Raw genomic sequence first — 20,520 nt, forward strand, 5'->3', positions numbered from 1 at the left:
CTCTCTCTGTTCTTATTTCATCTCCCTGGCTATATGCAACATAGAGTGAAAACAAGAACATACATGTGCATACAGTAAATATTCAGTTGAGCTTATGTGCACTCAGTTTCCACTGTTTCTACAGCTTTGAGTCCACCTTTGGTAAATTCAGTTTATTGGCAATGTTTTGCGAAAGCACACATTTGCCTATACTGTATGAGGCCCCACACTTCACAGTGCATGGCAGAGTTCAAACTAAATAGGAAGTCAAAGGATTGTATGTAGTGTAGTGTCTATTTTCTTCATTCTTTATTTTATTTGTTTTTGCCTTTATATAACAGCTTGGGCTAGTATTTTTTTTTTTTTTTTTTTTTTTTTTTTTTACAAACGCAGTCATGGAGAGTAGATTAATCTAATGGAGTGAGGAAACTTCCATTGCACCCCTAACAGCCTTTCCAAAAGTACCTGAAAGAGACACTCTTTCAGCAGGCCTTAATGTGAATTGTTACTGTCAATTGTAGACTATAAATGTTGGTAACTTGGCACAATTGGGCCGTGTCGGGTGTCATCCAATGTGTGTTATGCAGTTATGTTTATATGTGACAGTTAAAAAAAAAAAAATCAGGATTTCCCTTCTTTTTAGGGCGTAGTCAAAAGTAATGATCACATGGAGCAGGTGCTGGTGATGACAACATGCATGTGTGTGTTTCTGGAAGGACGCTGTGATGCTCCATTTGTCAGAGGCCATTAATATTCCTGAGGCAGAAATACGACACACAGAAAGATTGAAAAATCAGCAGAGCTATTCTAGTCAGATACATATTAGTTTACATAATATGCTGCATGTCATCCTTGCTTGATGTTCAATGCGACAATGCGGGCAAAACTCTGACACCGGTCGTTCAGTGAATTTTGTAACCTCTTTAGTGGAGATACTGTAGGAGAGCACGTCTCGAAGATGCCAGACTCAGAGTCTTCATCTTGACGGCATCCCTCACTGCTGGTGTCCAACAAGGAGTTGGAGGGTTGCCGCCACGACAAGCACCGATCACTTTACAGCAACAGCTCCGGTCAGCCGCCTCAACAATGGAGGAACAGAACATTGGTACACTCCGACGCGATGTCTCCCTCCTCCCCCGGGATGGAGGTGAAGTTCTGCCTGAAACTCCTTCTGACAGGTGATTCTGACAGACGTTCCCAGCAGAACCCTCACAACACATTTGGATCTGCCAGGTCGGACCGGCATATTCCCCCACCATCTGAACCAACACACCACAGGGTGGTGATTGGTTGACAGCTCCGCCTCTCTCTTCACCCGAGTGTCCCAACACATGCGGCCGCCAGTCAGATGACATGACCTGCAGACCAATGCAGTATTTATCAGAATGCATTGGTTCAATGAGTGGGCCTGCATAGGACATATTCTTGAAAAAAATATGTTTGGGTTGACTAAAGGCTTTAAAAAGCACATTAAAAGGATGCCTTTAAACATAATAGGTTTGTACTTGAACCACTGAAAGTGATTATCTTTGATTTGTTTATTTATTGCACATGCTAATTCTGCAGTAACCACCAGAGCTGGGCATTTTACTAAAAATTGAGTGTCCGTTATTTGTCATCCGTCTGCAGCGCTGGATGATATTTCAACAGAAATAGTGACTCACTGCGCTTTGGAAGCCTCCCTGCTTGCTTTGACAGCCTGGTCCCTCACTCAAATCTGTCCCCCTAGCAACAACAACTCACTATCGCAGCCATCGAAGCTTTGCCGCGAAAACTAGACTAATGACTGACTGCAGACGGATGGCGGACTAAATAAAGTGGGTTGTCTATGCTTAATCCGTCTATATTCAAAATTTTCCCGTCATTCGTCAACCGTCAGCAAAACGGGCGTTCGTCAGTGACGTATAAACGGACCGGTTCGTCAGAGACGGAACGCCCAGCTCTGGTAACCACCTTTTTTTTCCACCACAGACGCATTTGATGCATGTGGTGGGTCATTACACCACTTATTTTTTCAAACCACATATTTATATTTGAGACGTGTGTTTGTAATCGTGTTGTTTGTGTACTCAATGAACATTAATAGGTTTTGTAGACCGTAAAGTGAAAGAAAGAAGAAGAAGGTTTAAGTGAGGTCATCATTCCTACAAGATGCTGCTGCTGCTTCTGCTGCCGCTGCTGGGACTCCCAGACTGAGTAGATGGAATTGTGGGAAAAGATGAGATGAGAGACGGGCACTTCATCAATTGCAGCGTGTGTGTGCGTGCTTGTGTGTGCTTTTTTTGTGTGTCTGGATATAGATCCCTCCTCTCTCACTCGCTCCCTTGCTCTTCCTCGTTCTCCTCTCTCCATTCTCCGTCTCTTCTAGGCGACCACACAGCGGGGCTCTCGGCTCCGGAGCAGCCCGCTGCCTTATCTCATCATCCGCAGTTGTCCCCTCCGGTGCCGCCGACATACCGCCAGCTGCCTGCCCTCCCTTCTCCCATGGAATCACCTCCTTCTAACAGAAACGAATGGAGAGAAAGACATGCGTTTACTTAATTGACTTACTTTTCCCGACGAGGACTCGCATCTGTCTTAATCTTGTTCTCCGGATCTTTTGTCTGCAGACGGCGGGCGGGCTGCACGATGCTCCGGTGAGTGCGATGCTGTTGTTTTTCCTCTTTTTTTTCCCGTACCCTTTGTGATTGTACTGTGCAACCACTCAAGCGAGGTGTGCACTTATTGTTTGAGGAAAGGCTTAGTTGGCTTTAGTGGCATTGGTGCACTTTACTCACCTCTTATTCAAACGGTGTTTTAGTTGATGTAATGCCAAAGGGGCGGTATACCGCACACGCACGCACGCACGCACGCACGCACGCACTCAGCTGCTGCATGAAGCCAGCTGTACACACAAGAAAAAGATGCAGTGAAGCTTTAATGCTGACACCTGCAAATGCAGTGGAATGGAGGACATATCTTCCACAGTCAGTTATAAAGAGTCTTTCCCAGGGTCATCATACAAATTTATTAACTGCTCAGGCAATTTGTAAGTAATATTTTAGCATGTTGAGCTGTCGAAAATAAGTTAATTGCTATTTGTAGTATAGGGCTCTAAGGTCTGCAGACTCTGTTCAATTAGTGAAGCCCAGAGTTCAACGTAAAGATGGCATTTAGCTGTTATGCTGCACACAAATAAAATAAGATGGCAAAAGAAGTAATGCTTTTAAATCCAGGTTACAAACTTTGTCCTTCCCCCATACATTTGATTACGGTATTTAAAACATTTTTAAATCAGTGGCACTGTATTTTTTTTTTTTTTTTTTAGTAATTTTGCCATGTGTATGAAATGTGGTATGTAAATAGAGCTGCTTTGCCTTGCCTTAAAACAACCAGTAAAATTACATAAGACCAACACAGTCTTGATCAACATTTCATGTCACAAAAAAAAAAAAAAATAAGAAATTGAACTCAGCATTTTATGGAAACTCAACTGAAATACAGGATTTTGAATTATTCTTCCTTTTCAAGCAACAAGTTTGCCAGGCCTCAAAGACATATGTGAGGTGCAGTTTACTTATTGCCAAAAAGGGCATTATTTAAAAAAAATAATAATAATAATTCTAAAGTGTACGTTTAGTAAGCACATCCACCTCACAATTCTTCTGAGGTTGTTGGTTAAGTACGGGCTGTGCTTGCGCTTTTGGGCAGATTTTCCCTGGTTTCTTCCCATTTTCCCCAAACTTGCATACTATGTTAAAAGAAAACTCTGAATAGCCCTTAGGTGTGAACGTGAATGTGAATGGTTGTTTGTCGATATGTGCCCCTGTGATTGGCTGGCGACTGTTAAAGCGTGTACCTGGCCTCCCACCCAAAGTCGAAAGTGTAGAAAATGTAAGGATGGAAAAGCAATTCTATACGCCAACTTGGGACAGAGGGCTCTACTGCCCCCCAACAAGAGACTGTTGCATCCTTACACAGCCTCTTGTTGCTGGGTAGAATTTGTGAGTTATACCTGTATTGACTTATGCACCAAAAAGTTCGATTGAAACAAAAAAATCATAATAAAAACATTATAATGCTAATTACGGGGTAGGCCTATATTTTCTGAGGTAATGGTGTACTTATGACCAAAAAAGCAGATTATAAAAAACATGTTTTGTTTTTTTAAATAATGCCAACTAATTTGTGGCAAAGGGCTTTACAGTAATTTGGTGTACATATTTTCTTTGTTTGAAGAAGAATGTTGCATAAGCTGCCAAAGTCACATGACCACACGCACAGACACTCTCACACAAAGCGTCATCTCCAGTGGCGATGCATTATTTATAAAGTTAGTCTGCAGCACCAGTATATGCAACCTCCTCTCTTTCTCTCTTTCTTGCTCTGTCTCTCTTGCTGTATATATATATATATATATATATATATATATATATATATATATATATATATATATATATATATATGTACTACATTTATATATAATACACATATATAATACATATATATATGTATTATCTGCTGTAATTGAAAACTGTCGTTGTGTAACTCTCACGTATCTTCCTCTCCCTTCTTCGTAACAGATGCGCTGCCTGACTGATGCTCATAGCAGGGTGCTGAATTTCCAACCCCCCACACCGCCCCGGAGTATTGGCAACAGGAAGCAGATTGGCGAAGGGCTAAAACACGGGGAGACCATCACTGATTGTCTTATGGTGCTAACTTGAGGACAAACTTGTGAATGAACCACTGACGGCATCATGGAAGACGAGGAAGACAATCTTATTCTTGTAGCTGACCATGATGCAGCTATTTCTATGGACACCTGAGCGGAGTTGATGAGTGACCCGCAGAGGTTGGAATAAGTCACATCCAGTATGTGCGATTCATAAGTAAGTGTCGAGTCTTAACCTTCAAGTTTCAAGCAAATCCCAAGTTAGCAAAAATCAAGCAAATCAAGTCGAGTCCCCACTGAATCTCAAGATTTAAGTCATACCTTGCATTAGGCAAGTCATAAGTCAAGTCAGAGCATCTTGGTCAGTAACAACATATATTTTCATTATCCACTTTGCACTCAGTGTTCAGACTTGCGTTAGTTAGCTGCTGTAACTTATTTATAATCACAGTTTTGTAACCAACATGAAGCATAGTTGATGTATGATCAGCTAAACTGTGACGTCAATTGGCTTCACTTTGTGGGTTTTTTAAAGTTAGATGTTGCGGCTCTCGTGTTTCTTAACTGAGTTGCAAACCTTGCATGTTTTTCATGATTTGATGAAAAACACGCTGCTTGAATCCAAATGTAATAATCTAGAGAGCGCACTCTGTCATACTGCACGGATGCAGGCATATTGGCACACTACTTAAAAATACTGATTGAAACTTTTCAAGTGATGGTCTGACTTGAATCAAGTCACGTGGCTCAAATCCCCCACCTCTGTGATCTGAACTGTGGAATGGAGTGAGAAGAGATGAAATTCCTGAAACTGTTAAGGAACAACAGCAAAAAAATATATTCCATAAAAACATCAGCTTTCCAATCAGGGCAAGTCATCAATCATGGCCAGACAAGACACGTCGCACTTCCTCCACGGCTTCGACCTCAGCGGCCACTTTGTCGACGTCAGGCCCCTTGGCGCCGGCGGTACCGGGCTGGTCCTGTCGGCCGTGGACCAACGCACCGGATGTCGCGTGGCCATCAAGAAGTTGGCCATGCGTGATGCCATCACAGTGAAGCATGCGCTAAGGGAGGTCAAGATCACCCGTCGGTTGCATCACGAGAATGTGGTCCGGGTACATGAGGTCCTGGCGCCCCACGGACGACCGCCTGCTAGGGACCCAGCCCAACTTGGTGCCCTGTATGTTATCCAGGAGTGCATGGAGACGGATTTGGCTCGGCTGCTGGAGCAAGGCGCGCTGTCGACAGGTACGTCAGACGTCCTCATAAACTGGTTTCACACTTGAGAGCTTTGGTTTGGTGCAGCGACTCTATTTGTTTGGTTTTACCTTCGTGCCTAAGCAGATAGCAGCCAAGTCCAAATTTGACCTGTTATAGGACCACTTTTGGTACAATTAAAAGCTCATATTTACAAAATTCAAACCACATATGTTGTGTGTGTTTACCAATCCAAATCAGATATTTTTATTGTGTTTAGTCTTCAAAGATTTGGTCTGGTAAGGCAGGTACTAGTGCAGCAACTCTCAATTTGTTTGGTTTTATATTGCGTTGCACAATATTTCACAAACGGTGAATTAGTCCAAATTTGACAATTTGACACTTGACCAAACAAATTCTGGTGGATTTCCAAACGGCATGGTGTCAAGCTCCACCATTTATGCACGTGACCACCTCCGCTAGTACACTAATAGAAGGGTGTCAACTGCCAGACGTGGTATGCTTTTCAACATTTGACAATGGAAACAACAAAACATTTGACATCATGCATCACACTGTACTTCTCGGTGTGAAAATGGCTTAAGTTGAAATCTTCACAGGTCACGCCACGCTGCTGTTCTACCAGCTGCTGCGGGGCCTCAAGTTCATCCACTCATCCAACGTGCTGCACAGAGACCTGAAGCCTGCCAATATCTTCATCAACACTCACCAACTGCTACTCAAGATCGGAGATTTCGGCCTGGCCCGGATAGTTGACCCCCACTATTCTCATAAGGTAAGCTTAAACAGTCAAACGGCCTAAAAAACAACATATATTAAAAATATATATATTGTTGAATAAGTCATTTACAAGTTAATGAAGTGTAGATTTGAATATTAGTCTTAGTAGTAATACTATAATGACATTAACAGGGTTGCAAATCAATACTGACGTTGAGTTTTTTCTCAATACATGCTGGCTGTGTTAAATTGCTAAGCTAACTGCTAAAGAACAAACTTGACTATAGGCTATAAGAAAAAAGAAGCATATATTTGATATCATTATGACCTTTTCTCAATAATATGAGTAACATAAACCTTCACATCTTTTTAATAAAACATAACATTTGACTCCAAATACAAATTTTGTAGCTAATGCTTGAGCTAACGCAACTAGGGAGGTGTCCTGGCTGTTCAGCATATATTGTACACCTTTAAAACCACAGTTGTATATGTGAATTTGTTAGGGATGACAAATTAACTCCGTACAGGTAGATGCTAAATGCTACTGTAATCAGGCTAATCAGTGATATGTCATGTAATATTCAAATGTTTATTAAAAACACTGAACACAATTCAAAACTTGGGCACTGCTCTGCACAACTAACACAACTTGAGACTTGTCATGGCTAGTCCATCAATATTGAAGCCCTCCGAGGTTTCCGTGGCAACAATAATGACGCTATTCTGCTTTTAACACGCCAGTGTACTTTTGAAGCTGATTTTTTTCTCATTCATCTTTTCAACATAGACTCAGATGAATCAACATCAGCTGCACTTCTTTAAACATGCCCGCTTCATAGGAGTTTCTGTTGTGAATTTAACACTTTTTATTCACTCTGGAGGCCATTAAGATGTACTCTCTTACAGCAAGTTGCAATAAATCCACATTATTATATCAATGTTGGCTTTTAATACAAATTCTACCACTTGGGTGACTAGGATGCTTCTCTCTCCTTATTGTTGACGTGATATGTGAGCCGGCCACGCTGAAGATGGGTGAATGTGCGTATTGTAATGCAATTGTGAAGATATTATTCTGTCCCCTTATGCTGAGGTACTGTCGCTATAGAGGGAAGAGATAAGGGCTTCCTTGGGACATGAAGCATTGTTCTGGTGCAAGAATGACTCCACGATAAGGGATAGCATTTCAATTGAAGCATCTGGCACAAAAGGATCATTTGTGGGCTTTAACGTCCTTTACTGACTAATGGATTTGCTCTTGGTCAGCACTTTAGACTAATGCCTCACAGGTGTCAGGTTTGGTGTTTGAAACTCGGCTCCCGCATTCCTGTGTGCAGTTTGCATGTGGTCTTGGCTTGTGTGGGTTTTTTCGTCGGGGAAATAAAACGCGGGGATATGTTCAAGACCCGCCTGCAATAAGTGAAAATCAGCATTATATACAGCATATTTTTAACCACCCTGCCCGCTCTTAAAAGTGGAATCAACACATTACAGTTCTGGAATGCACACACAAATACAAAATGAAACCAATCACAAGACCCTGATGCTCACACTGGCCCACCCAACCAGTTTGTGATATCACTCACTCGCCTCATTAGACTCAACAGTCTACAGGGATACTTAAAGTGGTCAACACAAACATATGTTTTTCCAGAATATGTTCTGCGCAGGCCCACTAATTGAGACAAGGCATTTTGATTAATACTGAGTTTGTGGAAAATGAAGTTAAGCAGTAAAATCCACCCGCTTTTAGCCATCTCAAGGGGCGGCCATTTTGTCACTTCTCTCGCCTGAAAATGACATCACAATGTCTCAGGGCTCAGACAACGACCAATCATGGCCCAGCTTCAGAAAACAGATGAGCTGTGATTGGTCGTTACCTGAGACCCTGAGACACTGTGATGTCATTTTTCGTCGACAGAAGTGACAAAATACGGTACGCCCCTCAGAGATGGCTAAAAACGGTTGGATTAACACTTATTCCACAAACGCAATATTGATCAGAATGCCTTGTTTCAACTAGTGGGCCTGCATAGGACATATTCGTGAAAAAAATATTTTTGTGTTGATTTTAATGAAGGGTCCTGTGATGTGTAGTATAGTATACATATATACACTACAGTGTACCAGCGTCAACCTGTCCAGTGTTAGGTTCAGTCCTAACCTTACCCTCTGATCCGTATGATCTCATGGTCAAAAGGAATACTGTAACATTAGTCGAGCTGTGTGTGCGTGAGAGATGAAAGGCGATCTCTGTCAGCTCAGATCACGGGGCAGCGGATCAGCTGGGTGCTCCACAAGGGGTGTGTTTTCATAAAGGGGGGCAGAGGACAAATCAGGGGGGTGGTGCGAGAAATGTTTGAGCAGGGAGTTAAGTGGAGGGTGAGAGAATGCGAAGCATCAATACAGCATGGCCAAATGTTTACATTTTCAAAGCCGTTTGTGTGTGTCTACAGCATTAGCTCGGCCACAAATTATTCAAGAGAAAGGAAGAAAGGTTGAACAATGAGAGTGTTCGAAGACAACCAGCACTTGTTTATTATTGTTGGTTGTGATCTGCAGTGGTGAAAAACTGTCTCCAGCACACTGAGAGCTGTTGCTAATATTTTGCTCCTTGAACCAAAATGTAAAGTATAATATTGTGGCCTTCTCTCGAAATATTTTCATGCCACGCTCGCCGTTGCCATCAACCTGACTGATGTTGAGTAATATACACGGTGTGAAAAGCAATTTCTCACGCTGGGATTAAGACATTTTACCTGAGCTCAGCTTTAAGCCCCTCGCTGCCTCACTCGGCTGACAAAACTGAGCAATTACTTCATGACAAGTACAAGATAAAGCAGTAATTAGTTAGAAGGAAACAGCAGATAATAACATAGCAAGAAGAGGAGTGCTCTTTTAAAACCACGCAAATGCTCTTTAAATTCAAACTAAATTATTACTGCAGAATGTATTGATTTAGTGCATTAAAGCGTTATTAAAGGATTTTTGTGCACTGTTTAACGTCTTAATATTTAATATATGCGCATAAAGAACATACATATGGAAGAACAACAAGCAAATAATTTAATAAAAAGATGCGATCCAGCGTAAAAACTGACATATCCTGATTTTTGTGCTGACACAAGCCTTGATACGCTTTGGTAATTTGGTTTATCTCCATTTGCCATGCTGGGCGTTCAGGAGTATCAAGGTTCTTTTCATTTCAACGTCATCTTCAGTCGATAGAAGTGACAAAATGGTCGCCCCTTGAGCTAGCTAAAAACGGGTGGATTTCTCATATTCCACAAACGCAATATTATTGAGAATGCCGTGTTTAGACTAGAGGGCATGCATAGAACAGATTGTGGAAAAAAAAAATGTTTGGGTTGACATCCGCTTTAATGTTATGGGCTTGATTGTCTTGGTGATGTTTTGAGGAAAGTCACAAATAATTCGTAATTTTGTGAGGATAAAATGGAAATAATACAAGTAAATTCACAAGTGAGCTATTGTATTGTTTGAAGAATAAAGTAGCAGTGTTACAAGACACAAATAGCCGAATATCTGTGCTCCCTTTCAGAGTTGGGTTTTGCCCCTGCGGATTAGGAGTAGAGTTAGACTAGTTTGTAGTTACTAACACAAAAAACAGAGAGGTGTCTGTAGGTGAAAATCAGAGTCACTGCACAAAGTGAATTCCACTACAACTGCAATAATAAATGTTCAATGATTACCTCTTCAAAGATGAGCATTCTTATCTTCGTAAAAAGCACATTTCTCTTCGACTAAAACGCTTTGCAGGGGTCCCTGATTTTGTGACATTGTTGTGTTTTTGCAAAGTTAAAAATAAAATTGTCAGAAAAGCCCCCACTGAGGCTTCTTTGTTGTTCGAACAAAAATAACCACCGTACCGGATTTCATTGCACAAAAAGTGTTGAAGAGCAGACTATGCTTCATATTTAGTAGCTACGGTATAAAGTATTGTAAGGCCTCACTCATTGTTTTCCCACAGGGCTATCTGTCCGAGGGTCTGGTCACCAAGTGGTATTGTTCTCCTCGCCTGCTGCTGTCTCCTAACAACTACACAAAGGCTATAGACATGTGGGCCGCAGGCTGCATCCTGGCTGAGATGCTCACTGGACGCATGCTCTTTGCAGGTTAACATCTGAATTATACTGTAGGTATACAGCTGTAGAAAAAATAATAAGAGCTCAGAAAAGACTTGATCTGTTTTGGTATTTTGAATATTATTCATTTTCTGCAAATAAATCCCGTAGATGATCATTGTATTTGAGGAGTAGTTTGCCATAACCAAAGATGGAAATCAGTCCTTAATATTGCCAGAAAAAAAAAAAAAAGTTACAAGATTTAAGTTATAACGTTAAATAAAGTGCTACTCTTACTATTACTGGTAACCTTATGATAAAAAAGGGAAAAAGGAGAAAAAAGAAAAGCATTAGAGAATAAACTGGAAATATGTGTAATCTTGCACAGCAAAATTTGTAACATCAAGAGAATTAAGGTACAATGTTAGGAGGAAAACATTTCAGTGTTACGAGAAAACGCCTTTAAAGAGGGGAAATCAAAGCAAACATATTTTTTTTCAAGAATATGTTCTATTCAGGCCCACTAGTTGAAACAAGGCATTCTGGTAAATATTGTGTTTGTGCAATAAGAGTTAGTCCACCCGTTTTTAGCCACCTCTTGGGGCGGCCATTTTGTCACTTCTGTCAACTGAAGATGACATCACAGGGTCTCAGGTCTCAGGTAACGACCAATCACAGCTCATCTGTTTTCTGAAGCTGGGACATGATTGGTCGTTGTCTGAGCCCTGAGACATTGTGATGTCATTTTTAGGCGACAGAAGTGACAAAATGGCCGCCCCTAGAGATGGCTAATAACGGGTGGATTTTGCTGCTTAACTCATATTCCACAAACGCAATATAAATCAGAATGCCTTGTTTCAACGAGTGGGCCTGCACAGAACATATTCTGGAAAAAAAATGTTTGGGTTGACTTCACTTTAAGTTAAGAGTTATGTTGTACTGTTTAGAAACTTGGGTGGTAATAGTATGAGTAAACATACACAAAAAAGTTGCAATGTTAAGAGAATAAAGCCGTAATATTATGAGAAAATAGTGGCAATGTTATAAGAAGTTCCAATATTACAAGAAAATAGTTTCAATGTTAGGCACATAAAGTCATAATATTACGGAAATTAAGTTGCAATCAAAAGAGAAAAAGGGCAATATTACAAGAATAAACTAAAAATAAATTATAAGAACAAAGTCACAACGTTGCCAGAATAAAGTGGTAATGTAATAAATAAGCAAGAAAAAAAAGTCCTAGATTGGAAGTGGAATATTAAACAGCTGTTTCCAATATATGATGAATCGCACTTCCATAATTCAACATGACATTACACAAAGTGGCGTCTGCTGAGCGATTGTCTGTCCTCAACAAAAGAGGGTTGATAGTCTCTGTGCAGTCTCGGTGATTGTGTGAGCAGAATACCAATGATTCCAGAGTAAGTCTGCATGTTGCTCCTCCTCCAGTATCTTATTTGACCTCTACCGACATGCTCGACACCACGGGGGGCGCACACGACAGGAGGCGCTTAACTGCTACAGTCACAAATCCAGCTTTTATTTTCACCTAACACCGCTATCCACAAAGCAGCTGAGCAATCACTTTTTTTTATTGCTACTTTATTCCTGTTTACCACAGGGAACCCATTGCACTTTCTTCCTACTACACTGACGGTGTTTACCTACAAAATGGGTGGCAAACATACGGCTTGTTGGGGGAAAAAAGTCCCAAAATATTGAACCCAAAAAAATGTTAAATGACTGCAGTACTGTATTATTAAAGTAAAACAGTCCCCTGGTGGCTTATGTTTCGATGTAGCACTCTCTGCTGGCGCGGTGATGTTACTACAATAAACATACTTTGGAAGGCCATCTATTCAGCCATGTTGCAAAAATATCATCAGCAGGCAGTTTGTCTAGCATAGTCAAATAACTAGATCTAATTCACAAGGGGGAAAACGGATCATTAAAGGAAAAACGTTTGAATGTTATATGTAGAAAGTTGTAATACTGCAAGAAACAACGAATATTCTAAGAAAAATGTTGGAAGATTGAAATAAAAGTTATTATGAAATATTACAAGAACAAGAAGAAAGCTTTGATCTTACAAGTAACAAGTTTGCAGTGGTACAAGAATAAGGTAATGTTGATGAGTAAGCATTGGAATGTTACATGAATGAAGTAAATATTTTTGAGAAAATGCGGAAAAGAGAAGATCTTCCAAGAAAAATGTTGTCATGTCATAAGAATTCAAGCCATGATACAATCAAATTGTTTTATTGTTTTCAAAATGTACAATAGAGGTGAAGGAAAAAAAAAACACAGAATACTCTTTTAATGTCACGAGAAAAAGCTACAATATTTCAAAACAAAAAGTATTTTTTTCCCCAAAAAGAATAAAGTGGTGATATCATGAGTGCACTGACAAAAAAAAGTCATGAATAAAGGATAAAGTGGTGTATTTCCAGAAAAGGTCAAATAACATTATGACTGTTATAACGACAAAAGTATGACAACAATTTGCCCTCATATTTTTTTTTACTTTATTCTCATCAAATAAATGTAGTAATCATCACACAATTATGATTCTGATTAGTTGGCCGCCTTTCAATATGCTATTTCGAGTCGTGGTCCTAACTGGTCTGTCCTGTGCTGTGCTGTTGTTGGCGGCTCTTCCCTTCGCAGGAGCTCACGAGCTGGAACAGATGCAACTGATTCTTGACACCGTGCCGGTAATCAGAGATGAGGACAGACAGGACCTGCTGCAGGTGCTTGCTCTTATTCTTGAATGCATACGGTACATACAAGAATAGAATGATAATTACACAAATCGATGATGAGCTTACTGTAAATGTTGTCACGTTTACCTGTCCAGGTGATGCCTTCATGTATTCATCAGGGCTGGAAAGTCAAGAAGCCGTTTTCTGTGCTGTTGCCTGAGGTGAATGCAGAAGGTGAGCGGATGCATTTGAGATACCAGGAAATGTAGCGGAAGTGAACATAGCTGCTGTCAAATATTTGTTTGTTTGTTTCCGAAGCAGGTATTATTATTATTATTATTGTTATTATTATTATTATTATTATTATTATTATTATTATTATTATTATTATTATTAAAACCTGATGTGCTAGAGGAAAAAACAGCAGATTTGGAATCAGCACAAAAAAATTAATTTGATAAAGTTTCTTGCATCTGTGAAAATTAGTTGACCAGACTATATGCACGCAGCACTTCCACACTCGATGTCATAAGGCACCGAAGCTTCCGGTGCAGGGTAGAAACTATTGCAGAGCGCGTTGTTGATGTGATGTAACTCTCGCCCTAACTCCTTAATTGACTCAAAAAGAACAGTGACCGCTCCTTTGTTTAACATGAGGACTTCTAAAAAGTACTTAGATATACTGGAGCCATTATTTGTCTTTGATGAGATGGTCTAAAACATTTAATGTGCTTGTAAAAAACCTTAATGTGGCTCAATGCTAGAAAACCACGACCGAGCACCATCAAAACACACTGGCGATTGCTTTGATATTTTCAAGATTGAAGTAGGCATAAGTGAAGATGTACATGTGAATTTTGGTTTAATTTTATGAAATGTGAAATATCGAGACAGTGAAACTGAACCACAGAATTTGACCAAAGTCATATTCAGAGTTAAGTCGTGAGAAAAAAAGTTTGAATATGACCAACATATTTGACTTGTTAGCAAGGGACATTTACTGTTATTGATCTCTCGCTCCCTCTCTATCTATCCACCCCCTGTCCTCGTTTTTTTTTTTTAATGCATGAGAATGTGTGAAGTGTCTTAAGGTCATTTCTGTTGTGAGTTGGCACTATATGAATAAAACTGACTCGATATTTGTCATGATTTCCTTTCAGCTGTGGACTTTCTAGAGCAAATCCTGACGTTCAACCCCATGGACCGTCTGACGGCCGAGGCGGCGCTGTCCCACTCCTTCCTGCGCCAGTACTCATGTCCAGAGGATGAGCCCACCTCGTCGCACCCCTTCCGCATTGAGGACGAGCTGGAAGACAGCCTCATGACGGGACACAGTCTCAGCAACAGTATGAGCCAGGCCTCCGGTAACCACTGGGACAGGTGAACCCCATGAATCCCCCTGGGGCCCCCATTAACCCCACAACTTGAACCTCGCCAAAAAAAAAAAAAAAAAATTTTTTTTTTTTTTTGTTCCATTCTGTACAGCTTGTCAACAGATGTGTGCTGGCCACAGTTGGGCGGGAGCTGTGGATGCATGCCTTCTGGTCACATGACCTCAGATATGGAAGACACGACAGAAGAAGAGGAGGTGCAGAGGGATCCCCGAGCCAGCTGCACCTCACTCCTAGAGGAAGCCCAGGTAGGATACGCCTCAACAACAGTTTATATTTACTTTAAAAACAGTAGGGTCAAAAATAATGTAAATTGGGTCAAAAAGGCAAGCAACTTTTTGGTTTATTCATTTGACCCAACTTTATGGGTCAAATACGCTAATAATCCACTAAACCCCTGTTAACATTCTTTTGGACCATTTGAAATATCAAGACTTGGTGGACAAGTGGTTAGCACATCCACCTCACAGTTCTGAAGTTGGGGTACGAATCTGTGCCTGCATGGCTTTAGTCCAGGTAATCCGGCTTCCTTTCACATATTAAAAATATCCAAGGCTCTAAATTGCCCTCTCTATGTGCACCTGGGAAAGGCCAAGTGGTACAGAAAATGAATGGATGAATACCATTATTACCGATAAAACGATTCCATAACAAAATATCAGTAACTGTGTAAAGGTAACAAGTTGTACCGTATATTAAAATACACAAAATATTGGAATGACCTTTATCCCCCTTATCAATTCCTCAGTTAATTCTCATTACAAAATATCAATATTTTTGACCAACTTGGACAAGGCAGCAATGTGTATTATAACACTATTTTCAATCATATTGTGGTGACCCACAAGGGACAAACAATCATGACTCGCCTTTGTCTCCTTGTCACTCATTTACCGCATCTCAACAATATGATGATACCGGTTCCCATTATCGACATGTTTTAGTTTTGTGTACTGAAGGTGAAGTAAATTTCATGTAACATTCTTAGCAAACATTGGATGATGGCCGTGTAGCTCAGTGGGTAACACTGCTGACTTTGTCCACAGGGACCGGGGAAAATGGATAGGTTGTAAGCCATCTGAGATTAAAAAAACAAACTGTTCCCAACATATGCGAGTGTGCCTTGCAAACAAGAGAAAATTAATTATTTTAAGAAAATGTTTTTGTTTTTTTTTTTGATAAAATGAGTATTGGTTTTAACCACAGCTTTATTTAGACAAGGTACCATATTTGGTCACCAAAATGGGTCTTCAAAATGACACAATGGAATGCAAGTCAAACAAAAAAGAATCACTTTGCCGTCTTTCCCATTTATCGTCATTCCCTCAAGGTGGACCCGCGTAAATATTCCCACAGCAGCTCCGCCGAACGCTACCTGGAGCACTCCCACTCCTCTCTGGACCGGGCCTGTGGTCTCGGGTTCGGCGAGCTGGATTGCGGCCGCTCGTGCGACTACAAGGTGGGCTCGCCGTCCTATCTGGACCGGATTGCGTGGCGGGATGGTAAACCTCAGCACTACTCGGAACCCCGCCTCATTCTGGATCTGTCTCACTGGAAGCGCAACACAAGCACCCCTCCGGTGCCCATCCAGCCACTCGGTGGAAGCGTGGAGGACGTGAGGGAGATGAACATGGATGATGTGGTTGCAGGAACGGGAACTGGGACAGGGGATTTATTCCAGGAGATCTCCCGCTGGGTGGAGAGCACCCAGTCCCGTCTGTACTCACCCAGTCCGAGTCCATCCCCGGAGCGGCACCCCTGCTACACCTCCTCCCCTCCTCTCCCGCTGTCCCCCACAGACCTCCCGACTCCCGTTTTCCACTACCCGGACGCGGAGTCTCATCACGTCACCGGCGAGGACAGACTCAGCCCCTTTCTGCCCGGCACCTCTCCATCTCTTTGCTCCCTCCTTCCAGCCACTCCCACTTCTCCCATTCTTCCTCCCCCAGCTCTGTCCACGACCACCACCTCAAAGTCCTCGACCGTCCAACCCGACGAGTCGCTCCCCGTCAAACGGAAAGAACGCCTCTTCGACTTGGATGTGTTATTCTCCCGGGCGTTGAAGCTGTGCCGACAGAATAAGGAGAAAGGCGACGGAAAAGGGCCGCGGGAGGAAAGGAAACAAGTGAACATCAACTGCAGGTTGCCCAGACCTCCTGAGCACAGGACACCGCCGCCCCCGCAGACTTAAGACCACTTCAGGATTTTACTCAACTCAAATGTTTCGATCTTACTTTTAGCTCTATTTCCTATTACTACAGTATTTCCCCCGTGGTTCATCATTTAGCTAACGCTAAATGATATATTTGATGCAGCGGTACCTTGATTTACCGGTTTAGTTTGTTCCGTGAGCAAGCTTAGAACTCTAGTCGCTCGTACTGTAATCATTTCCCCCATTGAAATATAGTGAAATATCTTTTTTCCTCTTCTAGCCCGCCTAAAAAAAAAAAAACACCACAAGTTTTTGGTTCCAAGGAAAATAGATATACAGTGGGCCCCACATATTCGCGGTTCGACACCTGTAATGTCATTTTCAGTCGACAGAAGTGATCAAATTTTCGCCCCCTGAGATGGCTAAAAACGGGTGGAGTTTGTTGCATATCTCATATTCCATAACTGAAATATTAATCAGAAGGCCATGTTTCGAGTAGTGGGCCTGCATAGAACATATTCTTGTAAAGAAAAAAAATGGGGTTGACTTCCCTCTTTAAAGCAACACATCAACACATGAATTTTTCATTATGTGCAGTAATGACACTTTATACAAGCACTTTACTTCTTTACATTCACTTCTATTCTATTTCATCATGTTTTTCAACAAAACAATAATAACAAGTCGCAGACTCACTCACAATACACGTCACCCCACCTGGCCACTTCAGTACATTTTTTTTCTACGGATTCTTATGATTGCGCTAGTTTCGTGTGTGTTCTAATCCATGGCAGTATTTACAATACTTTTATGAAGAAGTTTTATGAGTTTTAACTGTGTTTGGATCATTTTAAATGTGATGAAAGCATGTGGGAGTGATGAAACTGTAGACAAAATATTCTTTTAAAAAGATTTGCACCTATTGCAGGCGGTTCTGGAACATAACCCCCACGATATTCGGGGGGTTCACTCTATTACAAGATTACAACTGGTTAAAAGATTCTCTTAAACAATCCTGCTCCTTTGTATAAAGATTTTCTCAGGCAACACTAAGTCATAAACCAAACGTTCTCAAAACTGCCGGTCACAAGTAACCCAAATTGGGTGAAATAACTCAAACTCAGCGCTGGGTCCAAAAGGGAATGAGCCCATACTGGGTTATATATACCCAGCGCAGTGGATTGAGGATTTGACCCATCATTTTGGGTCAAGATTTTGATCCAACAAGGCGTAAAAAGTACCCATACTGATGAGTTAAGATACCAAGAAATGGGGCACCGGGTTATCAGTATAGCTGTAGTTAAAAAGGGTACTAATTTGATTACCAACATTTTATCAGAAGAAGAAGCAACTTTCCCTTTTCAGGGTTTGCCACAGCAAGTCACTTTTTACAGTTTCTAAGAACGTAATATCAAACTGACTTCCACTTTAGTACACTGGCGACCAGCTTCAGCTCTTCAGCCCACCCAAATCTTCAGTCAGTCTTCAACACATTCTGTTGGGTCAAACAAATTAACCCAATCTTGGATAAAAGTAACACACTCACATCAAAATCCACAAAATTGCAACCCAGCATGTGGGTTATGAAAACAACCCAGCAAATTTTTTGTGTGTGTATATTTTTAACGGGAACATCCAAAATTTTGGCATTACACTGTATCCCGCGAGTGCCAGACACGGCACCCCACATCATTTTACAGAAAATCTTTACCAAAATTGTAATTTTTCATCCCTATGATGAGTTTTACAGGCATCTAATTCCACCAAATCCTTTCTTACCATAAACTGGACAATAATTGTAGTGTATACATAAAAATTGCTTGCCACTATTTTCCATGAATTTAGATTTCAAATTCAGTTTGTTGTTGAAAAACGATATATACAGTGTGATTACAATCCAGTGCAGGGGTTATTGTGTACAGTATATTGTATTTAATAATATAATGACATTATCACAATGTGTTTTTATCGTTTTCACAGTCATCATGGCCACTCCCATCTAAGCCCGCTAAGAAAATTAGTTTGACAGCCATGCTTTATACGGAAAGGCATAAATTAAGGGAACTGGGCGGTAATGTACTTGACATGTTTTAGTGGTTCGTTAGCAGGTCTGCCTTACAGTTCTGAGCTTCTGGGTTTGAATATTGGCTCTTGCCCTTCTGTGTGGAGGTAGCTTGACCTCTTTGGTTCCATCTTATATTCACCACAGTAACATAAAAGAAACATTGGGCAACATTGTGGAGTGGTGCTTAGCATGTCTGCCTCATATCTGAGAGATTTGGGGTATGACTCAGCTTGTTGTGACCACAAATGCTGCACTTGATATCAGACAACTACACAAAATGGCTTTTATGTCGGTTCATGTTTTCATATCTTACATCCTCAATTTTGCACCCAAATGTCTTCCACACACAGGAAGGTCCTCTGAATGTATTAAACGAGGAATACCATAGGACAAGAGAATGAGGCTTGCTTGTATAAAATGTACAACACCTCTCACATGCTCATTTTATGGGACATTTCTTTCGGGCTGCCGTGTGGTCTTAACGGATTTGTTGAATCACGTCTTGTGTGCATTTGCAGTGACTTGTTTTTGGTTTAAATGTGTAAAGCTGTACCTTTTGTTGGTAAATATTGATCTTATTTTGCAATGGAGAACACAAAGTAACAAACTTTAACCTAAGCCCCCAATTCTAATGCAATCAACACTTTTGAACAATCTTATTGCAGTATAAACCAAATTTACATGTATTGCCTTTGCTTGTAATTGTAAGATACAGTATTTTCCGATAAGGTTATTAATCATGCTGACATGTGCCTAACTCACCGCTTTAGATTTTCCACAAGGATGCAATAAGATTTATTATTGACTATAAACTTGGTCCACAAAACACATGCATTCAATGTAAAACAATAGCTAAGGAGGGAACACGTGCAAAAAACAGACTTAACTTCCATTCACAGTATAGACATACAGCACATTTCAACTCACAAGCACATTTAGGAATGTTGGTTTTCTGTAGCAGTGATGTTTCATATTTAGTAAGGTGCCGCAAAATCAACTAATTTCAATGATGATTCCAATCCAATGAGCACATTTTTTTTCAGTACACTTTCCACAAAACCAGCAATAACTTTCACGCAAATCGAACACTGTTATTGGGATCATTTTCTATTGAATGGACGTACGTGCCTCTGTACACCTCAACGCTTCCCAGCTTACTGAATGTAAACGGCCTCCAAATCGCAATCTGCATGCTTTGCGAGGAATGCAAATATGTTCCACTTCATGTGTCTTTGCTGCAGGCTTTTTCTACTTCATTTTGGTAAAGGTGAGGGGTTCAATATAACAAAACAAATACAAAATGGTTGTTCTGCAATGTTTTTTTAAAATTCGATTTCACTATTTAAAACCGAATTGTGCAAACATGATATTTGTGCTGTGTTGGCGTGAGGGTGAATTTGTTTTTATGTCAAATGAAAGTTTGTGCTCAAGGGCTATACTTGATTTCAAACCAAAAAAGAGGGTTAAAAATGTTTAATATTTTATTATTAAAAGTTTTTTTTATTATTTTAAAAAAAATCTATTTTATCATTTTTAATTATATTATTT

At 40.7% G+C, this 20,520-nt stretch overlaps 1 protein-coding gene and 1 long non-coding RNA gene across 3 annotated transcripts; one reads left to right on the forward strand and one right to left on the reverse strand.

Annotated features, from left to right (window-relative positions):
- Nucleotides 1–390: 390 nt before the first annotated feature.
- Nucleotides 391–1,956, reverse strand: LOC147147058 (uncharacterized). The gene is made up of 3 exons (XR_015086816.1): nt 1,644–1,956; nt 899–1,337; nt 391–735 (listed from the first exon to the last, which is right to left on the reverse strand). It is a non-coding gene; the product is annotated as an uncharacterized LOC147147058 (long non-coding RNA).
- mapk4 (mitogen-activated protein kinase 4) lies at nt 1,684–20,275 on the forward strand. 2 transcript variants are annotated; one of them, XM_086030720.1, is made up of 11 exons: nt 1,684–1,924; nt 2,066–2,615; nt 4,542–4,850; nt 5,503–5,884; nt 6,454–6,629; nt 10,569–10,713; nt 13,330–13,412; nt 13,520–13,598; nt 14,525–14,744; nt 14,850–15,003; nt 16,086–20,275. In XM_086030720.1, the coding sequence occupies exons 4-11, from the start codon at nt 5,518–5,520 to the stop codon at nt 16,944–16,946; spliced, it is 2,085 nt and encodes a 694-aa protein (XP_085886846.1). In that variant the 5' UTR covers nt 1,684–1,924; nt 2,066–2,615; nt 4,542–4,850; nt 5,503–5,517; the 3' UTR covers nt 16,947–20,275. The 2 variants fall into 2 exon arrangements, with proteins under 2 accessions (XP_085886846.1, XP_085886847.1); XM_086030721.1 differs by having other exon boundaries at nt 1,684–2,615; nt 13,544–13,598.
- Nucleotides 20,276–20,520: the final 245 nt, after the last annotated feature.

The sequence above is a fragment of the Filicampus tigris genome, chromosome 5 (assembly GCF_054856515.1).
Source record: "Filicampus tigris isolate MCC_2025a chromosome 5, RoL_Ftig_1.0, whole genome shotgun sequence".
NCBI classification, from domain to species: Eukaryota; Metazoa; Chordata; class Actinopteri; order Syngnathiformes; family Syngnathidae; genus Filicampus; species Filicampus tigris.